This window comes from Camelus bactrianus, chromosome 3 (genome assembly GCF_048773025.1).
Source record: "Camelus bactrianus isolate YW-2024 breed Bactrian camel chromosome 3, ASM4877302v1, whole genome shotgun sequence".
NCBI lineage: Eukaryota > Metazoa > Chordata > Mammalia > Artiodactyla > Camelidae > Camelus > Camelus bactrianus.
Genome location: NC_133541.1, coordinates 107,875,779 through 107,895,463, shown reverse-complemented (window position 1 = coordinate 107,895,463; position 19,685 = coordinate 107,875,779). Strand labels below are relative to the sequence as shown.

The 19,685-nt window shown below is 52.5% G+C and overlaps 1 protein-coding gene across 1 annotated transcript; it reads right to left on the bottom strand.

The window, feature by feature from the left end:
• Positions 1–797: 797 nt before the first annotated feature.
• Positions 798–19,685, bottom strand: CDX1 (caudal type homeobox 1). The gene is made up of 3 exons (XM_074360925.1): positions 19,127–19,685; positions 5,185–5,330; positions 798–4,469 (listed from the first exon to the last, which is right to left on the bottom strand). Exons 1-3 carry the CDS (start codon positions 19,569–19,571, stop codon positions 4,251–4,253), a joined length of 810 nt encoding a protein of 269 aa, XP_074217026.1. The 5' UTR covers positions 19,572–19,685; the 3' UTR covers positions 798–4,250.

The window sequence follows — 19,685 nt, the reverse complement described above, 5'->3', positions numbered from 1 at the left end:
TCCCATTGGATGGTAGGCTTCATTAGACTCTATGGAAGGCACAGAGAACCACGGGAACAGAGAGTAGAGGTGAGGCATTGGCTCAGGAGTCCTGGAAGACGAGCTTCTTTATGGCCTCTTCCCAGCAGTAACTGCTCCCCCCAGGTCCAGCCCTGGAAGGAGCCAGCCCTAGGAAAGGGGAAGGGAACAGGGCTGGGACTTCAGCCTTTCTCAAACACATAATGGGGTGACCACTGAACATCAGCAGCAGTCACTGGGGCTGTGAGTGCAAATGGGTCTAGTCCCATGCCTTTCAGTTGGGGAAACTGAGGCCCAGAGGAGGCAGGAATTGCGAAATCACTCTTGAAGTAGAGGCAGGATGAAGCCTGGAATCTAGGAATCTGACCGTACCTAGGCTCTGCTCTCCCTGTCCCACCTTTCTGCCATCCTCTCCCCCATCACCACAGCCCTTGTTGGAAAAAATCTGTGTTTCACACAACAAACAAACCCTGAAGATTTTTTAGAAGACACTGTCCACATAAGGCAGTCTATTCTCTGAAGCCCCAGTTTTATGATCACATTACTGGCCATGAGTTTAGCTACCAAACATACTTGACAATTGCTGACCACTATCCCCTCTCTCCCATCCCAGAGGAGGTTTGGGTACCACTTGGCAAAATAATTACTTGAGAATCCAAACCCAGTAAATACTCAATCTATCTCCATTTCCCCCTTCCCTCCCCCTACCTTTTCTGTTTCTCCTGGTCTCACATCAAACCAGAAGTGAAATAGAGATGTGTCCTAATTTAAAGAAAATGTTAGATGAAAATGTACTTCCTTTTATTATATAGGGAGCTATTTTTAAATGTATATAAATAAACATTTTTAATTTGCTCAAACGTTCAGACTTTATCGCTGCAGAGCATGTGTTTTGTTACACCAGCAAGTGGTGACTGTGAAAAACGAGGTTCCAGACTGCGAGTCCATCTGGTGTGATTCAGAGAAAGTGGTTCTGGAGCAGCCATGCTGGGACAGGGGTTGCCCTCCAAAGCCGCCCTGTCCTACACCTGCTCTGCTCCCAGGTTCTGCATCCCATGGGCTGGGCATCTCATCCACTCACAGCCAGGCTGCTTTCCTTGCTGGAGACTTCCTCTGTGAGGACGCTCCACTCCCAGCCTTCCCTTGAGCTGTGGCCCTCTCCACTCAGCCCACACCAATCTCTTGGCAATCAGTGGTGGGACTGGCTCCTCAAGTCTGAGGTTCTCAACGTGGTCTTAGGGGTCTATAGAAACATAGGGCGGATGTGCATATTTCTGATTGGCTAGAGACCATGACCAGGCCCGGGCCTTCCACAGCCAGGCCAGGCCAGATCTAACTTTTGCCTGGAGCCCTGGTCACCAGCACCAGTGCAGGACCTGTCACCCAGCAGAGGGGAAGCCTAGTATCACTATGTGCAAAGCTGAAGCAGCATTGGCCATCCCTGGTAGGAAAGCTGGAACACCTCTTGGCATTGGGTGGCTGCAGGGTCTGACAGGACATCAGGGGTCCCTTTCCTGAGCCATTATAGCACCCACCCTCTGGTGGGATTCTCTGCGTGACAGGGAAAGCACTACCTCACAAGGCAGCCAAGGCACTGCTTGGAAGCTGTCTTAGACAAAAGTTTCCTTTTCCATGGAGCTCAAACACCAAGTGACAGGTGATGGCCAACCCAACATGTGGGCCCCACCCAAACCCCTGACCGCCTATGTAGGTGGCAGCTGCAGCTCACCCAGCCTGCCAGGCCTGGCTACTGACCTCCTACTAGGCAGAGGTCTTCCTGTGGCTGGTGACAGTCTTGTTCTGCCTCAGATCTTCCCAGCCACCATCTGTCCTCAGCACTGGGGGTGGGGGTAGTTACAACATCAGTCAGGCCTGCCAGCATCTCACACTAGGATGCAGCAGCCTGTGAGCAGGTGGCTACAACACAGCCCTTACTGTGTGCTGGGCCCTGTGCTAAACACAATTCTGAGCCAGGTTAGAGTATTTCATTTCCACTTGACACATGGGGAAGCTGAGGCTCAGAGAAGTTAAGTAACTTGCCTGAAGTCTCACAGCTTGGAAGAAGTCAAGCTGGAGTCCAGGCCATGTGACAACAAATCTGCTACTGATCACTGAGTCACAGCTGAAACATGGCCCTCCAGCCCACAGCATCCCCACGCTCCAGAGTGCACAGTGTTCAGTGGGGGTTCTGGTAGGTGTAGGGGAATCCTGGGTAGTAAAGTATGGGGAATGCTGGATTAAAGAAAATTCAAAGGATTTCTTTGCCGTGGGATTTGTCAGAGCCTTTGATGTGCTAATGCAACACTGTGACTCTCCCACTAGGGTTGAATCTGTAGGACTTAGTTGACCAGATCCATTTCTTCTTGGTAAACAAGCTCCCCAGTTTTCCAGAGGGGGAAATGAAGCTCAGAGAGGGGAAGTAATTAACCCAGGGGCACATAGCAAATGTTTTTAAAAATCAGAAAACTATATTCATTCTCTGCCAGCCACCTTGCCCCCAACCCTCATCCTCTGCTCCTGGAACCCTGGTTCTTTTCCTGGATACCACCTGGTTCCCATGCCCACCATCCTCAGTGCAGCCATGATGTCTCCCAGGCCACCTACAGGAGGAGAAAGAAGTGCCTTTGCTCTTCAGGGGCTCGTGTAGGGACTGGATCCACCTTGTGCACTGCTGTCATGTGCTCCAGGAGCAAAGGGCAGGCAGGCAGGCTGCACACACTTTTTATGGTTGGGCCACCTCCCAGAACAGTAAACAGAGGGGCAGGCAGCTGGCACCAGAGCCCTCTAGGGAGTGAAAGCCCCCAGTAGCAGACTTCTGCCCACCTCTGGACAGGAGTTGAAAATAGCAGCTTTTCTCAGGAGATTTTAAAAATTATACTTTAAGTTCATAGTGCTTGTAATCTATTTTATCATTCCTCTTTCTTGACCTGACAGCAACCATTAGTCTTTCAGGCCTCAGTTCCAACATCTCCTCCTCCAGGAAGCCTTCCAGATTCTCCAGGATAAGCTGGGAGCTCACTCTGGACTCCCTGGGTGCTCTGCCCCCCTGATACCTAGAGCTCAGACTGGGAACTTCTGAGGGGCAAGGTCTGTGCATTCCCCGGGCCCAGCCATGCCTGGGACATGGAGTGCCCAGCAGATGTCATCTGTTTGAAGAAAAACCTGAGTTGAAAGTATTTGAAAAAGTCAAAAGACTGATAGATTGAAGCTGATGATTCTGCTTACAAAATGAACTTAAAATTTTACAGTCTCATAAACTCACTCTAACTGTGTCCTGTTTTGATCTTTCAAATGTATTTTAAAGGTGACCTTGTTAAAGGGCCTACAGAGACCGGAAGGGACTATGCAGTTGTTGAGAAGGGTAAGGATGATTTACACTTCTTTAACATTTTCTTTTCATGCTATGTATAATGATTTTTATACATTTTTAAAAAGAGGAAAAAAATTTATTCTTGAAGCTGCATCCAAGAGATTCCACTGTGTAACACTTGCCTAGCTGTGAGGTCTGCTTGGTCCAGAGAAAGTCCTTTGGGGGCTCCCTGGGGCCTGGGCCCTCAGGAACACCCTGGCGGGGTGGTAGAAACTTGGCAGAGTGGACTTTGCCCCCTGCCCCCCTTCCGGGGCCTCTCCCCAATCTGAAGGCCCCACTAAGAATGCTAGTGAGGGGACATGGCTCTGCCACCCAGAAGGGATGGTCATCAGAGCCTATTGCTCAGGTCCAGTCCTGCAGGCTGTGTGCTTTGCATCCCACCTGGGGAGGGTTCAGGGCATGTCATTATGGGGGCAGGTAAAGGTGAGGCTGCAGGAAAAGGCAGATGTGAGCTGACACCCTCCCCCCACTCAGGGCATGGTCTGCAAGCCTTCCATCTTCTTTCTCCAGGAGTCTAGTCCCTACAGCAGCCTCCCACCTTTGAGCCTATGGAGGAGGAGGTAGGGCCTGGTGATTTCTCTTGGCTCCTTCACTCAGCCCCCTGGGAATTGAGACCTCCCACCCCAGGCTCCCTATCCCCCCGAGGCCTAGAGCACCGCAGCTGGAAAAGGTCCTTATCCAACAAGCTCACTGCATGGATGGGCCCAGGGGATGCAGGGGCTGGGTGGGTGATTTGTCCAAGGGTACTCAGAAGGTCAGTGGCAAGGCTGGGACTCAGACCAGGCCTCCTGAGTCCCAACAGGAGCCACGTTCCCAGCACCTGAGTCCCCAAGGCCCCCAGCCTGCAAGGCTAGTTGGGGGGCTATGATAGATACTCCTCCTTGACAGGCATCGGGGAGGAGGTGCCCAGGAGGCCGGCAGAGCTGGGGCACAGGGCCCCCAGGGACGGCCCAGCTGGAGTGGGGGTGACATCATGGGCCGGCGGGGTTGGCTGTGGGGGCTGCTGCTGCTGCTGCTGCTGTTGCTTCTTCTTGTTCACTTTGCGCTCCTTTGCCCGCCGGTTTTGGAACCAGATCTTCACCTGTGGGATCAGAGGACAGAGATGGGGTAGGTGTTGCGGAGACCAAATGACAGAAGAAGAGGAAGAGCCAGGGGACAGTGAAGCTCTTATTTCCCGATGTGGCGTTTGGGGCCTCGCTCCTGCTCCAGCTACCCTGACTGGAATGGACTTTGAACCCATTCTCCCCCTCTAGAACTTGCTCTTCTACTCTTTTTTTCGGGGGGGGGGGTAATTAGTTTTTATTTATTTAATGGAGATACTGGGGATCGAACCCAGGACCTCATGCATGCTACGCATGCGCTCTACCACTGAGCTGTACCCTCCCCACCTCCCCTACTCTTAAGACAACTTTCTCTATAACCCTCTTCCTCCCGGTCTTCCAAAGCCATGTTCTGTCACCCCTCCTCCAGGAAGCCTTCCCTGTTCTCCCTGACTGTTCCCTCCTCTGGATTTAACCAGCGTTGATCAAAGCCTGCTGTAGCCTATAGCTAATCAGGTCCCCTATCCTCCTATTGGTGGTCAGGGATACTGGGTTTTATTGGCCAGGGCAGGGAGGCACGGGGTTGGGGGCTAGATGGGATTTGGCAGGAGCTCAGCTTCTGTTGTGTTGTGTGACCATGGCCAGGAGACTCAACCTCTCTGTTCTCCTCCCCTAACAGATCTCCACAATCTGCCTGGCAGTCTGGAGGCCAGACTCCCAGTACTGCTCTGTGGATGAGGTGAGGGACCTACACACCTGGCGTTCAGTAAGGCCCAGATTGGCGGCCAGCTCTGACTTCCGCCGGATGGTGATATACCGGCTATAGTGGAATTCCTTCTCAAGCTCCAGGCGCTGGTGGTCGGTGTAGACCACGCGGTATTTGTCCTTGGTCCGGGTCTTACCTGAGAAGCAGAGGAGCCAGGAGGAGCGGTGAATAGGGAGGGGAGCTTGCAAAAGGCCATAGCAGGGCACCCAGGAGGAAGAGTAGTCCAGGCCCCCCCAAGAAGGACCTTAAGTGAGCAACAAGCATTCCCTCAGGCTCACTTGGGGACTCCCAACCTGGGAGGCGAGCGCTGCTCTCATGCCCATTGGGGTGGGGGTGGGGGGCCTAAGGCTCAGAGAGGGGAAGCAACTTGCCCAGGGTTATACCCAGAAAGCCACTGGTGGAATTGGGGTGTCAGTCCAGGTCTCCTGACCCAGAGCCTTACTCTGATTTCCAGCCCCGCCAGCTTTCAGGCAACGATCCCCAGGTGCAGCTGTGCAACAGACCCTCAGGGAGCTTGCGAAAAACAGATTCCAGGGCGTCACTGCACATGTGAAGCAGAACGCTCTGGGGTGAAATCTGCATTTTTCATGAGCTCCCCAGGTGGTTCTGATTCAGTGGCCCTCAGACAACACACATGAGCATCAGAGACTTGGAGGAACACCTGGCAGGCAAGGGTAGACTGAGGCTAACGAGACGTCAGCTGCTCCTCTCTCCTGTGCACGAGGAGAGCAGGAAGGGCCGCCACAGGCAGAGGCGGGCAGGAAGCTTGCAGGAACTGTCCTGGGGTGGTGTATGCGCCTCAATTCCTGTCCGATCCTGGAGGTTGCTGGCCCCAAAATCAAACAAAAAAGGACTGGGGCTGCTGGTGGTTCCCCAGGACTTGTCAGTTTCCTCAAAAGGCCTTGGTTCTAGACACCAAGCCATGAGTTGGAGCTGCTCCAGGAGCTGGGGGCTGGTCTGCCTGGGGCCATCCACACACCAGCCTGTGCCCAGGCATAGAACAGGAGTACTTTGCTCAGCCCACAAATATTTACTGAGCTCCTGCTGTGGGCCAAGCACAGTGAGAAAAAAAAATCTGCCCTTGGAGGGAGATGGGCAAAAATGAATATAGAAATTATTTGCTACATTAATTGATGATAAATATTTCAGAGAAAGGGAAGGAGGACTGGGAATTTAGGGAGGAGAGAGGTTGTGATTTTAAATAAAGTGATCCATGATGCTCTTACCTTGAAGTGGTATTTAAGCAAAGATTTAAAGGAGGTGAGGGATAGGGCCATGCAGCTGTCTGGAAAAGAGGTCTGCAGGTGGAGGGAATATCAGGTGCAAGGGCCCTGTGGTAGGAATGTATGCCTGCTCTAAGGAGGCTGGTGCCTGGGGTGGGGGAGGGGGCTGGTGGGTACAGTGAGCAAGGGGAGGGGGCAGGTCATGCAGGGCCTCCGGGCCATGTTAAGAGGTCTGAGTTTTACTCTGCCTGGGATAGGAGCCATGAGGTCTGATGTCAGTTTTAGGATTGTTCTAGCTACTGCATGGGGAACAGACTGGCGAGAAGAAGGAAAAGCAGGGAGACCTGCCATAACCCAGGAGAGAGAAGGCGGTGGCTTGGCTTCCACACAGGGCTCAGCCTGGGGCCAGGAACTAGATTTGAGGACCGACTGGGGTTAATATCAGAATCGCTTTCGGGCTGGGATCAGAGGTTTGTCTGGAGAGAATATTAAGAGTCATGCTTGGCTTGCGCTAGTGTGGGGGCCTTACTAAACACCAGTTTCCTTTGGTAAGAAGCCGAGCACGTGGCTATAAACAGGAGGCACGCGCAGGCACTTTTAGACCCACCCATGTGTCCCACCAGGGCGTGGCAGGTCTGAGTAACCATGAACCCCATCCCACTTCACCCCCACAACAGCCTGACCTTCACTCTCCTAGTCCCAGCTCTGGCCCTGCTGGTCCTTCAGCACCCCTGTGCTAACTACCCCCACCCCTAACTATGTTCCAGCCCACGCAGCTTGGCAAGACCGCCACTGGGCTCCCCAGGAGCCAAATGGTTTGTGGAGAACAGGAGACAGCAGATGTTCCTGGGCTGTTTTCCTTGGGTTTCCTGCCAGAGCAGCAGAACCACACTGGACTCTTCCACATCCACTGACCTCAGCCCATTGCCCGACATAGCACAGGACAGCCTCGGCCCTCAGCCAGGCCTAGCCCAGGAGAGAGACAAGGGAGTGGCTGCTAAGGCCTTGGCTCCAGATGGGGCCCCTCCTTGACCTAGAAAATTCAACGCCTGCTCAAAAACAGTTCTGCTTAATGTCACCACCACTGGAACCCAGCAGAGCTCTGAACCCGTAGCCCCACTGGGTTCACTAGGCTAAGGCCAGAAGGGGTCATAGGAGTTTAGTCTCCTCCAACTTTTATAGATGAAGAGACCGAGGGTCAGGATGGTTATACGGCAGCCAGAGATCCAAAGAGTGGCCTTGTGAGTCCTTCTAGTCCAACCTCCCTGTGCAGCCAGGGTCAGTGAAGCCCCAGGCAGGCGTGAACTTGCCCAAGGCCATGTCACTGGGCCTAGAGCGCTCGCTCCTGCTCTAGTGCACAGCTCCTCACGCCACCAGATTTAGGGTCCACAGAGCCTGCTATGAGGTTCTAGGCACTGGCAGCAGATGCTCAAACAGCAGACCACTCATCTACTTGTATTTCTTGGAAGGGAGGGTCCGGACCATGGTGAGGGCAGGTCCCTGAGAGCCCTGGGCTGGGGCTGGATGGCCCAAGGTCAAAAATGCCCAGAAGATCACAGCCTGAAGTAGGGGGATGAGACTCCCTGCCCACCCAAACTTCAGCCTGAGAGATTTTAAACAGAGATAACAAAGACACCCTCAGGCATCCAGCACTCACTCCCACCCTTTCTGGTGAGTAAGTGAGGGTCCATCACACCCATTTCATAGATGGGGAAAATTGAGGCTCAGAAAGGGGCACTTGCTGAGAGCCATCCTGCCTGGTATTGGTATAAACCCAGGCTCACGTGTTTCCTGACCGCCAGCCCAGGGTCCTCCCCTTCAACCTTGGTGGCCAGTGGAGCAGGGGGAACTAGGCAGGAGATGAGGCTCTAGCTCCTTTCTGTTCTAGCAAGGTTACCAGTGAAGGCCCAGCCCACAGGCCCTGTCACCCCACCTCTGGGCCCAGGAGAGGGGCTGGTGGGCTCAGGAACCCACTGGACAACTTCTATCTGGTGGAGCTGCTCAAAGCATAGTTTTATTGCTAAGAAAATGGCTCTGACAGAGAACCAAATGTTTGACATCGCACTGTGTGGTCCAGGAACCAGGGAGTCCCATCTGCTGTCTGGGGAGTGATAACTGAAACATGCTCCTTGGAGTCCAGCTTGGTGATCTCAGCCTCACTTAACATGCACATGCCCTTTGACCCATTAATCCCACTTGCGGGGACTGATCCCACAGAGAAATGACCAAAGCGCTAACTCTTCCAAATAGCACAAAATTAAGGACGATGCACATGCCTATGAGTCGAGACTGGTTAATTAGATAAGAGATGGTACATCCAGACAGGAGCATTATGCAGTCATTAAAAAGAAATTATAAAGCTCCAATATGTGCCAATATGGAGCAATTTCTAAAAATCTATTGTTTAAAAATGCAAGACAGAATGTTGTGAATATTAATGTTACTATTTTTGGATAAAAATAAAATACACACACACTCAAACACGTTTGCACACCCAGAGAGTTCTTTCTGAAAGAATATACAATAAGCCAATAATAGAGGCTGCCTGGAGAGGGGACTGGAGGCTGGAGAGCTACAGGTCGGAGGGAGTCTTTGGGATGTTTAAATTTTTACCATGTACAGATTTGAATCTGTATTTTTAATGACAGTCGGGAGCCTGGGCTCCAGTCCCAGCTCTGGGCCAGAACTCCCCACTGCCCCGAGCAACTCCCTTTCCTTCCTGTGAACACCTGTGCCAGCCTGCGAGCCCAGGAGGGAGGAGGCAGGGAGGTGCGTGACAGCGGTGGGGCGGGGAGAGGGCCTGGGATGAATGATTTACAGGCCCCTGGGACACTGGGACTAAGCGGGAAGTCCGGGCTCCTGTAACAGGTGTCTGATGGGGGCCAGGCCGCTCCCAGCCTCCTAATGAATAACGCTCTGGGCCGGATGCCAGTGCAAGTGGGTGGGAGGGAGGGTCGGAGCCCTCCCCCCTCCCCAGATCTTCAGGGGTGAGCATGGCGGGAGAAGAGCCTTGAATAACTCTCCCAATGAGAGGCTTTCTCTCTGTTCTGGTTTTGGGATGTGAGGAAAGGCCCATCCATATGCATCAGGCAGTGATGGAGGTAGCAAACTCCCCATCCCCTAAAGAGGACTTGGGAAGCTCCTGGCTAATGGTTCCAAATGCATGACCAGGAGCCTCAGAGTTGCCTAAGGAGCTTCTAAAAAGCACAGATTCTGGCCCAGAAATTCAGACTCAGTGGGGTTGAAGTGGGGCCCTGAAATTTGATACTCCAGGTGACCCTGACATATGGTTGTTTGGGCAAGCAGACCTCCAGGGCTGTGCTGTGTAGCTTCTCACTGGTTGGGTGACCTAGGACAGTCACCTCACCATTCTGAGTCTCATTTTCTGTGTCTATAAAATGGGGATAATTATTATTCCAATAATGGCCAATATGTCCATGTGTCAGGCACTTTGCATACATCTCTCAGCAGCCTCTGAAGCTATGCAACTGTTATCCCTATTTTACAGATGAGAAAACTGAGGTCCACACATCTGGCAGGTGGGATTTAAACCCAGGTCTCTCTAGCCTCAGAAATAGCACCAGAACTTATCATCCAGTGTAAGGTCTCCCATAATTATCTCCACACCTTGGGTGTACAGGAGGTCACTTGAGATGGATGGATGGATGATGTGTGGCACAGTACCTGCCACATAGGGATGCAGGGAAGGGTAGATCTTACTCATTTCCAATAGTAGTGGGATAACCATATGGCAGGGATGCTGGAAAATGGATCTGAGCAATGGGTTGTGTTTTGAACGAAACTGTTTATTTATAAGGTCCCTTCCAACTTGGAAACATGAAGCTCCCAATGTTTGTTGATTCTCTGATTATGTTTGTTATTATTGCTGAAAGAATTCTAAGACTGATTTCCCTGTCTGAGAGTTTAGAAACCGGGCCCGCCCAGCTGGAGGATAGCGGGCAGGAGCCTGCTGGTCTGCAGTGGGGCCTCCCCATCCAACTGGGCCAGGCAAGGACAGAGTTTAGCCTCTGCCCCCAGGGCGGGGCAAGTGGCTCCAGGAAAATCAAGTGGCCTCTGGGTCAGCACTTCCTTTGTCCTCTTCCTGCTGGGTTTGTGGCCCTGGGGGATGAGACTGCCAGCTCTGGCTCTCAGGGTCTGAGACATAAGTCCATGACCCCTCTTTGTGTGGTCCAGCCTCACTGGCTGTACACAAAATTCCCCTCCCACCCCAACTCACACACACACACACACACACACACACAGATGCATACATGCATGCATGGATGCTTATTAAAAATACAGATTCCCAGACTCCCAGACCTACTGCGTCCTAGTCTCCCTGCCATCTTCAACAAGCCCACCAGAGGGGATTCTGAACCACCAGCTGGAGTCAGTAGGTCCTGGTCCCAGTTCAGTACCATCTGTGTGGCCTTAAATAAGTCTCTTCTCCTCTCTGGGCCCCAGATTCTCCTGTGCATCAGAGCAGGGTTGGGCGGGTGGGCATAGCTCAGTGGTAGTGCACATGCTTAGCAGGCACAATGTTCTGGGTTCAATCCTCAGTACCTCCATTTAAAAAAATTTGTCTTTAAACATAAATAAAGAGGATTGAGTGTCAGCTCCTAGGGCCCCATAGATTCGGAACTTCTGTGCAGCTCTGAGCCTCCCTTAAGGACCTGGGCCCAGGTCTGCATCCTTCGCTGAAGGATTTGACAAATGACTAAACTTCTTTGGGCTTTCCTCTCACCCTGGGGAGCAAAATGGATGTGAAAGCAGTCTGCAAAGGACAAAGAGCTATGGAGGCAACAAGGAGAACTGAGCTATTTGCAGAAGTGGATGTTGGAGGGATCCCTCAGGAGAGGGAGGAATGCCGCCTGATAGGGAGTTGCAGGGCAAAGAACACACCGGCCTGGGAGTGGGAGGTCTGGCTGGGCCACCAGCTGGACATGTGATGTTTAGCTTGGACCTGTTTCCCCATCTGTACCACCAGTGGGTGGGACTTCTGCTGCAGCAGCCCTGATTCACCCAATTCGATGATGGACTGACCAATGTCCTCCCTGGGCTGTGAGGCTCTCTATTGGGTCCATGACTGGTCCTTGTTCCAGCTGGTTTGCCTGTTCCAGACTGCTCTAACACATTTCCTCATTCAACCCTGCTCATCCCTGGAGCAGGGGTGAGGCTGGCAGGGAGTGGGGGTGAGGTGAAGGGAGGATGGCCAGGCCAGCCATACTCAGGAGTCCTGTAGCTTTAGGAAGGCTTCACCCCACTGTCACCCTCCCTCCTAGTCACAGAGCTCAGTCAGCACCACACCCTCTGCCTCCCAGGCCACCTTTGCATCTTCCTCTCCCCTATCTTCTTCAAGGAGGTCCACGATCTGACTTGACTATGGGAGGCAGTGAAGAGGATAGGAACGTCAGAGTCACATAGGCCCAATGGTTCCAACCCAGCCTGGCCACGTGCCAGCAGCGTGAACTCAGGGAAGTCACTGAACCTCTCTGAATCCCAGTTTATTCATCCTTGAAATGGGGACATGAATGCCTCCTTTAGACACGGTGGCTGTGGAGATTAGATGTGATCATCTAGTTAACAAGGTAATTATTAATAAAAGCTAACTGTGACAAAGATGTGATGATGATGAAGAAGATGATGACGATGACTGCAGAGACAAAAGAGGCAGGAAAGAGTCCTTGCTGGAGTGTAAGGAGCCCGTCTGGAATGGATTGCCATTCTAGGAACTCTTGAGAGAGATTTTCCTGCACTGTCCCATATGACAGCTACTAGCCACATGTGGCTATTTAAATTAAAATTAATTACATAGAATTAAAAATTCAGTTCTTTAGTCACACTAGCCATATATTAAGTGCTCAATAGACACATGTCACTAGTGGCCAGCACACTGGACAGCACAGACATAGAGCCATCATCACAGAAAGTTCTATTGGATAACACAGCTAGACCAGACTCCCAGATGCCCACACGTGCAGTGCACACCTAACCAGACTGCTTGGACTACCTGTATAGCAGCCTATTCTTGCATCCATCACCCATGTATATCCTCCCTAGGATTTTCCGCAAGGAGCACCAGAAATAAGGGGCCTAGAACAGCCCTTCTAAGTGTTGGAAGCAGCATCTGCATCCCTTCAAGTCTTCTTCTGGGCTGAACACCTGCGTCCTCTCAGCTGTTTCCTGGTGGTGTTTCTAGGCCTCTGCCCTCCCCTGGCCGTCCTCCTCTGGTCTGGAGCTGAAGTCCTTGCAAACCATCTGCAGGCATGGGTCTTGAAGAGTCACATATGGGGTGGAGGTGTAGGAAGAGGCTCTGGACTCTAGCCTTTTTCTAGCTCGCTACGGGACCTTGACACATCCCCTCCCCTCAGTGCCTGGCTCTCTGTACGCTCTATGAGGGTAGGGACCATTCCTTCTTGCTCATCCTGTCCCACAGCAATGCCTGACACACAGGGTGAGCCCACGATGAGTCCTTGTTGAATGTAACACAGATCTATAGCTTCCTGGTCTTCCTCATCACAGTAAATAGCCCCCATTCTCCAGCCACTCATGCCAAAAGCCTAGGTGGTGCTTCCCCCACCCCCCACATCCAATCCATCAGCTGATTGGCTCAACCTCCAAAGGACAGCCTTCCATCTAGCTCCACTGCTCCCACAGCCTTAGTCAAAACCACTAATCTAATGGAGAAATGTGTTGTTCTGGGGTCAAAAATACCTGCATTTGAAAAAATACTAAGCACTCAATAGATGCCAGTTCATACCACTACTGCGGGAGGTGCTCCGTACTTACATGTTAAAACAGTTCATTCCCCCTTACATGGGTGGGTGGGGGCAGACGAAAAACAAAAAATTACTAACTGTGATTAGTGTGAAGGAAAGCAGTCATGGAGCTGAGAGCTAGACTGAGTGATCAGGGTGGAGTGGGGAGCCTACTTTATTTAGCTTGGGGGAGGTCTCCAGGAGGAGGCTACATTTAAGCCAAGATCTGAAGGTTGAGAAGGAAGTTTCCATGTCACCAATTGGGAAGAATATTCCAGGAAGAGTGAACAACATGTGCAATGGTCCTAAGGCAGAGAGGAGCAGCAGAGTACTGGCCCCCTGATGGACCCTGCCTGCCTTGTTCTGTCCGGAATCCCCAGCACCTAATAGCATGTTTGGCATAGAAATGAGACTCAGAAACTGTTATCGCCTGTCTGCCTGTATGAATGAATGGATGAGAGAGGCACGTGATGCAGCTGGAGAGGCTAGCAGAGCTTTGAGCCCTGGGGTGAGGCCTTTGGATTGGACTTTTAGAGCAATGGGAAGTGATCGGAGGGGGATGAGCCTGGAGTGTCAGCCTCAGCTTTCACTAAGGTCTGCTCCCTCTCACTGCTGATGCCAGGGGATCTATGTGGGGCACCCCTACAAGCTTGATGGGCGATTATGGCATGGGGTGGGGGGCTTAGCACGTTACCGTGGTGATGGATCTGACTCTAGATGTAAATGTTTCCAGATCCCAGAAGCTCCAGGACAGGAACTTGAGAGGCCATCCCATTAAGATAACTTCCCACTGACAAGCCAGCCTTGCTGCTAACAAAGCTGTTCTGGACCTTCAGAACAACTCCCCAAGCTCTCAACAGCAATATCTGCCAAAGTGGGGGGAAAAACACCCAACCAAAAAAAGCCTTCTGCCACCTTCTAACTGGGTCATTCCCCCCTTCCCAGCTGCATCTGAGAGATGAGGTGTCAGATGGAGCTTCTGCCTTGAGAACCAGCTTTAAACAGCCTGGCCCCTGCTGTGCGCTTCCCCCCCCACCCCGCCCCCAGCCTCTTATGGCTCATCTCTGACTGGCCTCCTTTTCCCCACCTGGGCTGGAATGTACATGGGAGGGGGCCGGGCTCCCACTCTGAGTGTGTTGTTTTATTTGATAGACGCTCATTAGCCTATAGGGTCTGGATTTGAACCCTGTGCTGCCACCTCCCAGCTATGTGACCTTGGGCAAAACGTGTTACCCTCTCCGAGTCTCATAAAAAAAAAAAAATGAAGCAAATAATAGAACCTCACACTTCTTAGGGTTGTTATGAGACTTAAGTGAGATCACCATGCAAAGTCCTTGGCACAGTGCCTAGTGCGTGGTAAAGACTCAGTTGATGCCAGAGTTATTAGCTGTATCATGAGCTCCTACTATGTGTAAGGCATGGTGAGAAGGATGGGACCGATTAGGACTGGTCCTTCAGGAGATAACAGACAGTAGATGGCAGGGCTAAACAAGACAGTCAGTGATAAGTGTTGTTAATTGTTATTTTAAGGGGGAAGGTAATTAGGTTTATTTATTTACCTTTAGTTTTAAAAAAAAAAATGGTGATAGTGGGGATTGAACCTAGGACCTTGTGGATGCTTAGCACGTACTCTACCACTGCACTATACCCTCCCCCTAGTGATAAGTGTTGTTAAAACAAGGGCCTGATACAGTGCTTGGAGGGGAGGGAACCAAGGAGGGCTTCCTAGAGGAGCTGTCCTTGGAGAAGCAGTATTTGGTAAAGCTGTAGGAGAGGGAAGGGAGGGCAGTTCAGGCTGAGGGAACCAGTCTAGAGAGGCAGGAATTGTGAGGTGTGTGCACCTGCTAAAGACTGGCAGAGATGGACGCAGGCATCAATGCACTGAGTATCTACTATATGCCAGTCTCAGGACTGGGCTTTACAGGCCCCGTTGCTTTGAGGTGTAATCCTGTTACTGTCTTAAAGTTACAGTGGAAGAAGTTGAGGCTCAGAGAAATGATCCCAATTAACTTGCCTGAAGCTAATGCAGCGTCTTACAGAAACATAGTTCCAGGTCTGAGGCTCCCGAGTCAGACTCTTAACTGTCCCAGGTAAGCATCTCCGTATCTAAGCAAACTAATGGGAGAGTGGTTTCAAGAGTGGGCTGGGGCCAGTTCTCAAGAGGGCTCTGAAATGGGGCTGGATTTTACGGCAATGAAATGGCATAAAATGAAATTGCAATTCCATGGCAGTGGGGAGCCATGGAATACTCTTGAGCAGGGGATGTGCTTTGAGAGTATAAATTCGGTAATGGTTTAGAGGACAGCTAGGGCATCAAAGAGAGGCTGAAGGCGAGAGGCCAGGTTGGTGGCCTGTGGCAATGGGCCAAGAGAAAGGGTCTGGGATGTAGTGGGGAGAGGAGGGTTCAGGATCTCATCATCTAAGTGAGCATCTCCCCACTTGTACGAGACCTCAGCTATCCCAGTGAGCCATTAACCTGTGAGATACTATTTATTCATAAGGAATTGGAGGCTGCAACTTTGACAGAAGGGTGATTTATAACCTTCCTAAGGTGAACACTAATAATTACAAATGCAAAGGGTGAAGACAAAAAAAAAGAAAAAAATAGAACCTCTTGTAGTCATTTCCTATCCTGGCCTCAATGAAGTGATAGTAATCACTCAGAACTGGTTAATATTTTGTTTATGGACAACATAACAGCCTCTCCTGCACCTTCCTGCATTTTCACTGCCCCCTCCTTAGATAAAGCTTAGCCCCAGATATACCCATTCCCCAGGTGAGCATGGAGCATCGTCCCAGTAGGGAGGAGGGGGCAAGCAGGCTTCCACCACTAGCATGAGCTGTTCAGCCAGACAGTTGTGGGTCCCATCTCCAAGTCGAGATTTCATCTCTCCCCTTTTCTCCCAGAGTTGTCTTACTGTCCATCACACTTGCGCTGTTCATTCATTCAACAAAATGTATTGAGCACCTACTAAATGCCACACACTGAGCCAGGTGCCTGTGCTGTAGTCATGGGTCAAATAGACATGGTTCTGGACTTCATGGGAGTTTACCTTGGTTGGTAGGGAACAGACAACATGCACAGAAATAAGTGAGTAAACTGAAATTGGGGTTAGTGCTCTGAAGGAAACATGGCAAAGATTATTGATGGGTATAGGGAGAGCCTACTTTGGAAAATCATGGAGGACCTCTCTGAGGAGGTGGCCACTAAGCTAAGACCTGGAGGGTGAGAAGGAACCTGCAAAGAGTCTGGGGAAGGAGTTTTCTGGAAAGAGGGAACAGCATATGCACAAGGCCTGCAGTAGCACATGTAGCTTGCAGATCTCAGAAAGGAGGGTAGATTTTGTCTTAAATATAAGGGGAAATGACTGGAAAATTTTAAACTGACTCATCCAAAATATATCCCCATCCAGCCTCCATTTGTGTGAAACTAGAACATTCCTTACCATCTCCAGGCTTCAGTTTCCCATCTGTATGTCTGGTCTCTGTCTGTCTAGGTCAGATATTCTAGAATGCTGGAAGCACAGAAAGGGGGAAAAGGGGACTGGCCAGGAAGGGTACATTAAGACAGGGTGACCAGCAACATTTGGGGGGATGGCACACACTGACCTTCCCTCTGCTGTCCCAGACAACAGCATCATCCAAGCAACACCCTTGGAGACCTTGTACCTTCATTACCCAGGAGAAACTGAGGCCCAAGAGGGAAGGGGCTTGGCCTCTCTCTCAGGGAGGGTCTATAACCCTACCCCAATTCTGCCCCCACGTCAGGAGCACTAGTCAGAGTCAGATGCCCATCGAGCAGATAGGCAGCAGCTTCTAGCTTTGAGAGGGCCAAGGCTCCCATGTCCTTGGCAGAATGGCTCTCAACTGGCTCCTGGGGCAGCCACTTTCTTTAGGGGAGCCCCCAAACCTCCCTCAGCCCTTCCTTCTACTTTCTGGGAATAAGGGTGGCAGAGTCACTCCTAGGTCTTCTATCTGCCCAGGGACAACAGTTTCCAGAGGACTTCCGAGTACAGAGCTGAGCTGGATTCAGCAGCTCCTGTGCTCAAGAGAGAACATGTGATTTGCTTGACGTAGCCTGGAAGCTCCCCAGGGTTCCCAACAGTCCTCCTACCCCCACTGGCCCACTCTCTCCCCCTCGCACAGTGATGGCCTCTCTCCAAGTCCCCGCCCCTGGGGAACCTCCCCATCCATCTCTAAAGTCGCCTGATCAGCAGGAAGTAACAACTGGAATAAAGGAGCAGGAAAAGTGAGCTTCCTTCTCCAGGGGACAGATACAGAGCTGCAGGACCCAGAGGGTCAGCAGCCCCAGACACTTGCTCTCATGTAATCTAATGCAAAGTTCTCAACCTGGATAAAGCTTCTGGGGGCCACTAGATCCCCTGAAATTGTCTGCCCAATTAGGCAATGCTTTTTTTCTAGGGAGAAGACTTGTACTTCACAGCATATTTTTCAAAAAGTCCTTTTGTAACTCAAACAAAGGCACAGACCCTTCCTTCCCATGCCACAGATGGTAAAACTGAGACCCAGAAAAGATGACTGAATTAAGAGCTGTTCAGAGGACTAGAGTACAGGCTTGGTGAGTCAGCCTGGGTTCAAATCCTAGCCCCGCCATTTGCTGGTTATGCAAGTATAACTCTCCTTCTGCAAGTATTTAACCTCTCTATGCCATCATTTCTTCATCTTGAAAATGGGAGTGATAATGGTACCTATGATAAAGTTATAAGAATTGAAAGATCTTAAGTCAATGCCTGCTCCGTTACATTAGTAAGTGTTCCATACACGTTAGCTGCCACAGAATCAAGTGGCAGAGCTGGAGCATAAACCCCAGTCCTCTGAGGCCTGTGGAGGCAGATCTGGGATTCTGTGTCCTTGGGACTCCCAAGAAGATGGTACACTTACAGCCAGACCTGTAGGTACTGACCAACCCCCCGCCCCAAGCATCTGCTGGCATGTGTGGGGACTTTGCGGGGAAGAGAGAGAGGAGGTGGGGGAAGTCCCAGGCTCACTCCCAGCTGGGGGAAGGGGAGGAGGGGCTGGACATCAAAGAGTGGGCAGGCCAACTTCCCGCCCCTAAGGCCAGGTGGCCTTTGTCAGGACAGGCCGGACACCGTCGGGACAATGGAGTATCATGTTCACTTTCCGGCCGACAGGAGTCACTGCCGAGCCAAGGCCCAGCCTGTTACATGACAAAGGGGGGACCTATAAAGGAGGTCAGGCTGCCCCTCATTAAAGCGGAGCCTTTGTCCTGCCCCCTCCCCTGCCTTTGAAGAGGGTGGATCCAAGAGGCCTGCCTGGGGGCAGGAGGTTCACAGGTTCAGGAGCCAAACAGTAGCCACCTTCCCAACTGCTCCTGCTTTCCCCTCCCCCAGGGTCAAGAGTTCAGGGAGGGCCCTGAGATGGTAAGGTAGGGACCCTCCACCACCACCACCAATCTAAGCAATGAGGGTCGTAGGATATGACTCACCAGTGTCTTCAATGTATGGGTGGGGGACTGACACCTGGAAAAGGAAGTGACCTGCGGGTGTTCACACAATCGGTTCATGTCCTGTCTGGGGCGAGTTTGCAGCCCCGGCTTGGGGCTGGGATAGGGGTGCAAAGAAACAGATGATGACCAGTGTGGCTAAAAGTTTACCCTGGGATAGAGGTCTGGGGACCTGCGTCTAGTTCCGGCCTTGCCACGCAACCACAAGGCGTTTTTCTTCACTCTGGGGTCTCAGTTTCCCGATCTTTGCAGCGAGACAGGTTGTGCTCGCTAAGGCTCCTGCAGGCTGGGATAAGGGGAGAACTGAGAGAACAACCGCCTGGGAGAGAGTTGGGGGGGGGGCACACGCAGGAACCCAAGCAGGGCCGGGCAGAGGTCAGACAGGGGGCGGCCAGGGCCTCGCCTTAGCACCTGCCGGCGCCCAGGGGAACCGTTCTGAGGCGCAGGGCGAGGGAGGGATCCTTACCGCTGCCACCGCCACCTCCGGCCGCCACGCTGCGCCGCATCCACTCGAAGGGCGTCCGCCTTTGCGCTCCAGGCGAGGACGGTGCGCCTGGGCCACCGAGGGGCTGCGCCAGGAGACCTGGGCCGGGCCCAGGGGGCGCGGGCACCGCGCTAAAGTCCGGAGGGGGTCCGAATGCCAGCGGGGCCGGGCTGGCGGCGGGGGCCGCGGGGCCTGGGCCATAGGCGGCGGCCCAGTCGTCCTTGGGCGCAGGGAAGGGCGCACTCCAGGCCGCAGGGGGCACGGGGCCCGGCTCCACGTGAGAGTAGCCGGTGAAGTCGGGGTACTGCGGGGGCCCAGGGGGCGGGGGCGGGGGCCCGTAGGCTTGAGGGCCCAGGCCGAGACTGGCGGGTCTGCCGGGGCCGGGGTACACGGGGGAATCCTTGTCCAGCACATAGCCCACGTACATGGTGGCCGCGGGGCCCCCCGCGCATGCTGGGCCCCGGAGCCGCCGCCGCCGCCGGCCGCCCCGACGAGCAACTGCTCACCTGAACTCCCGGCCCTGACACTGCGTGCGCCCCAC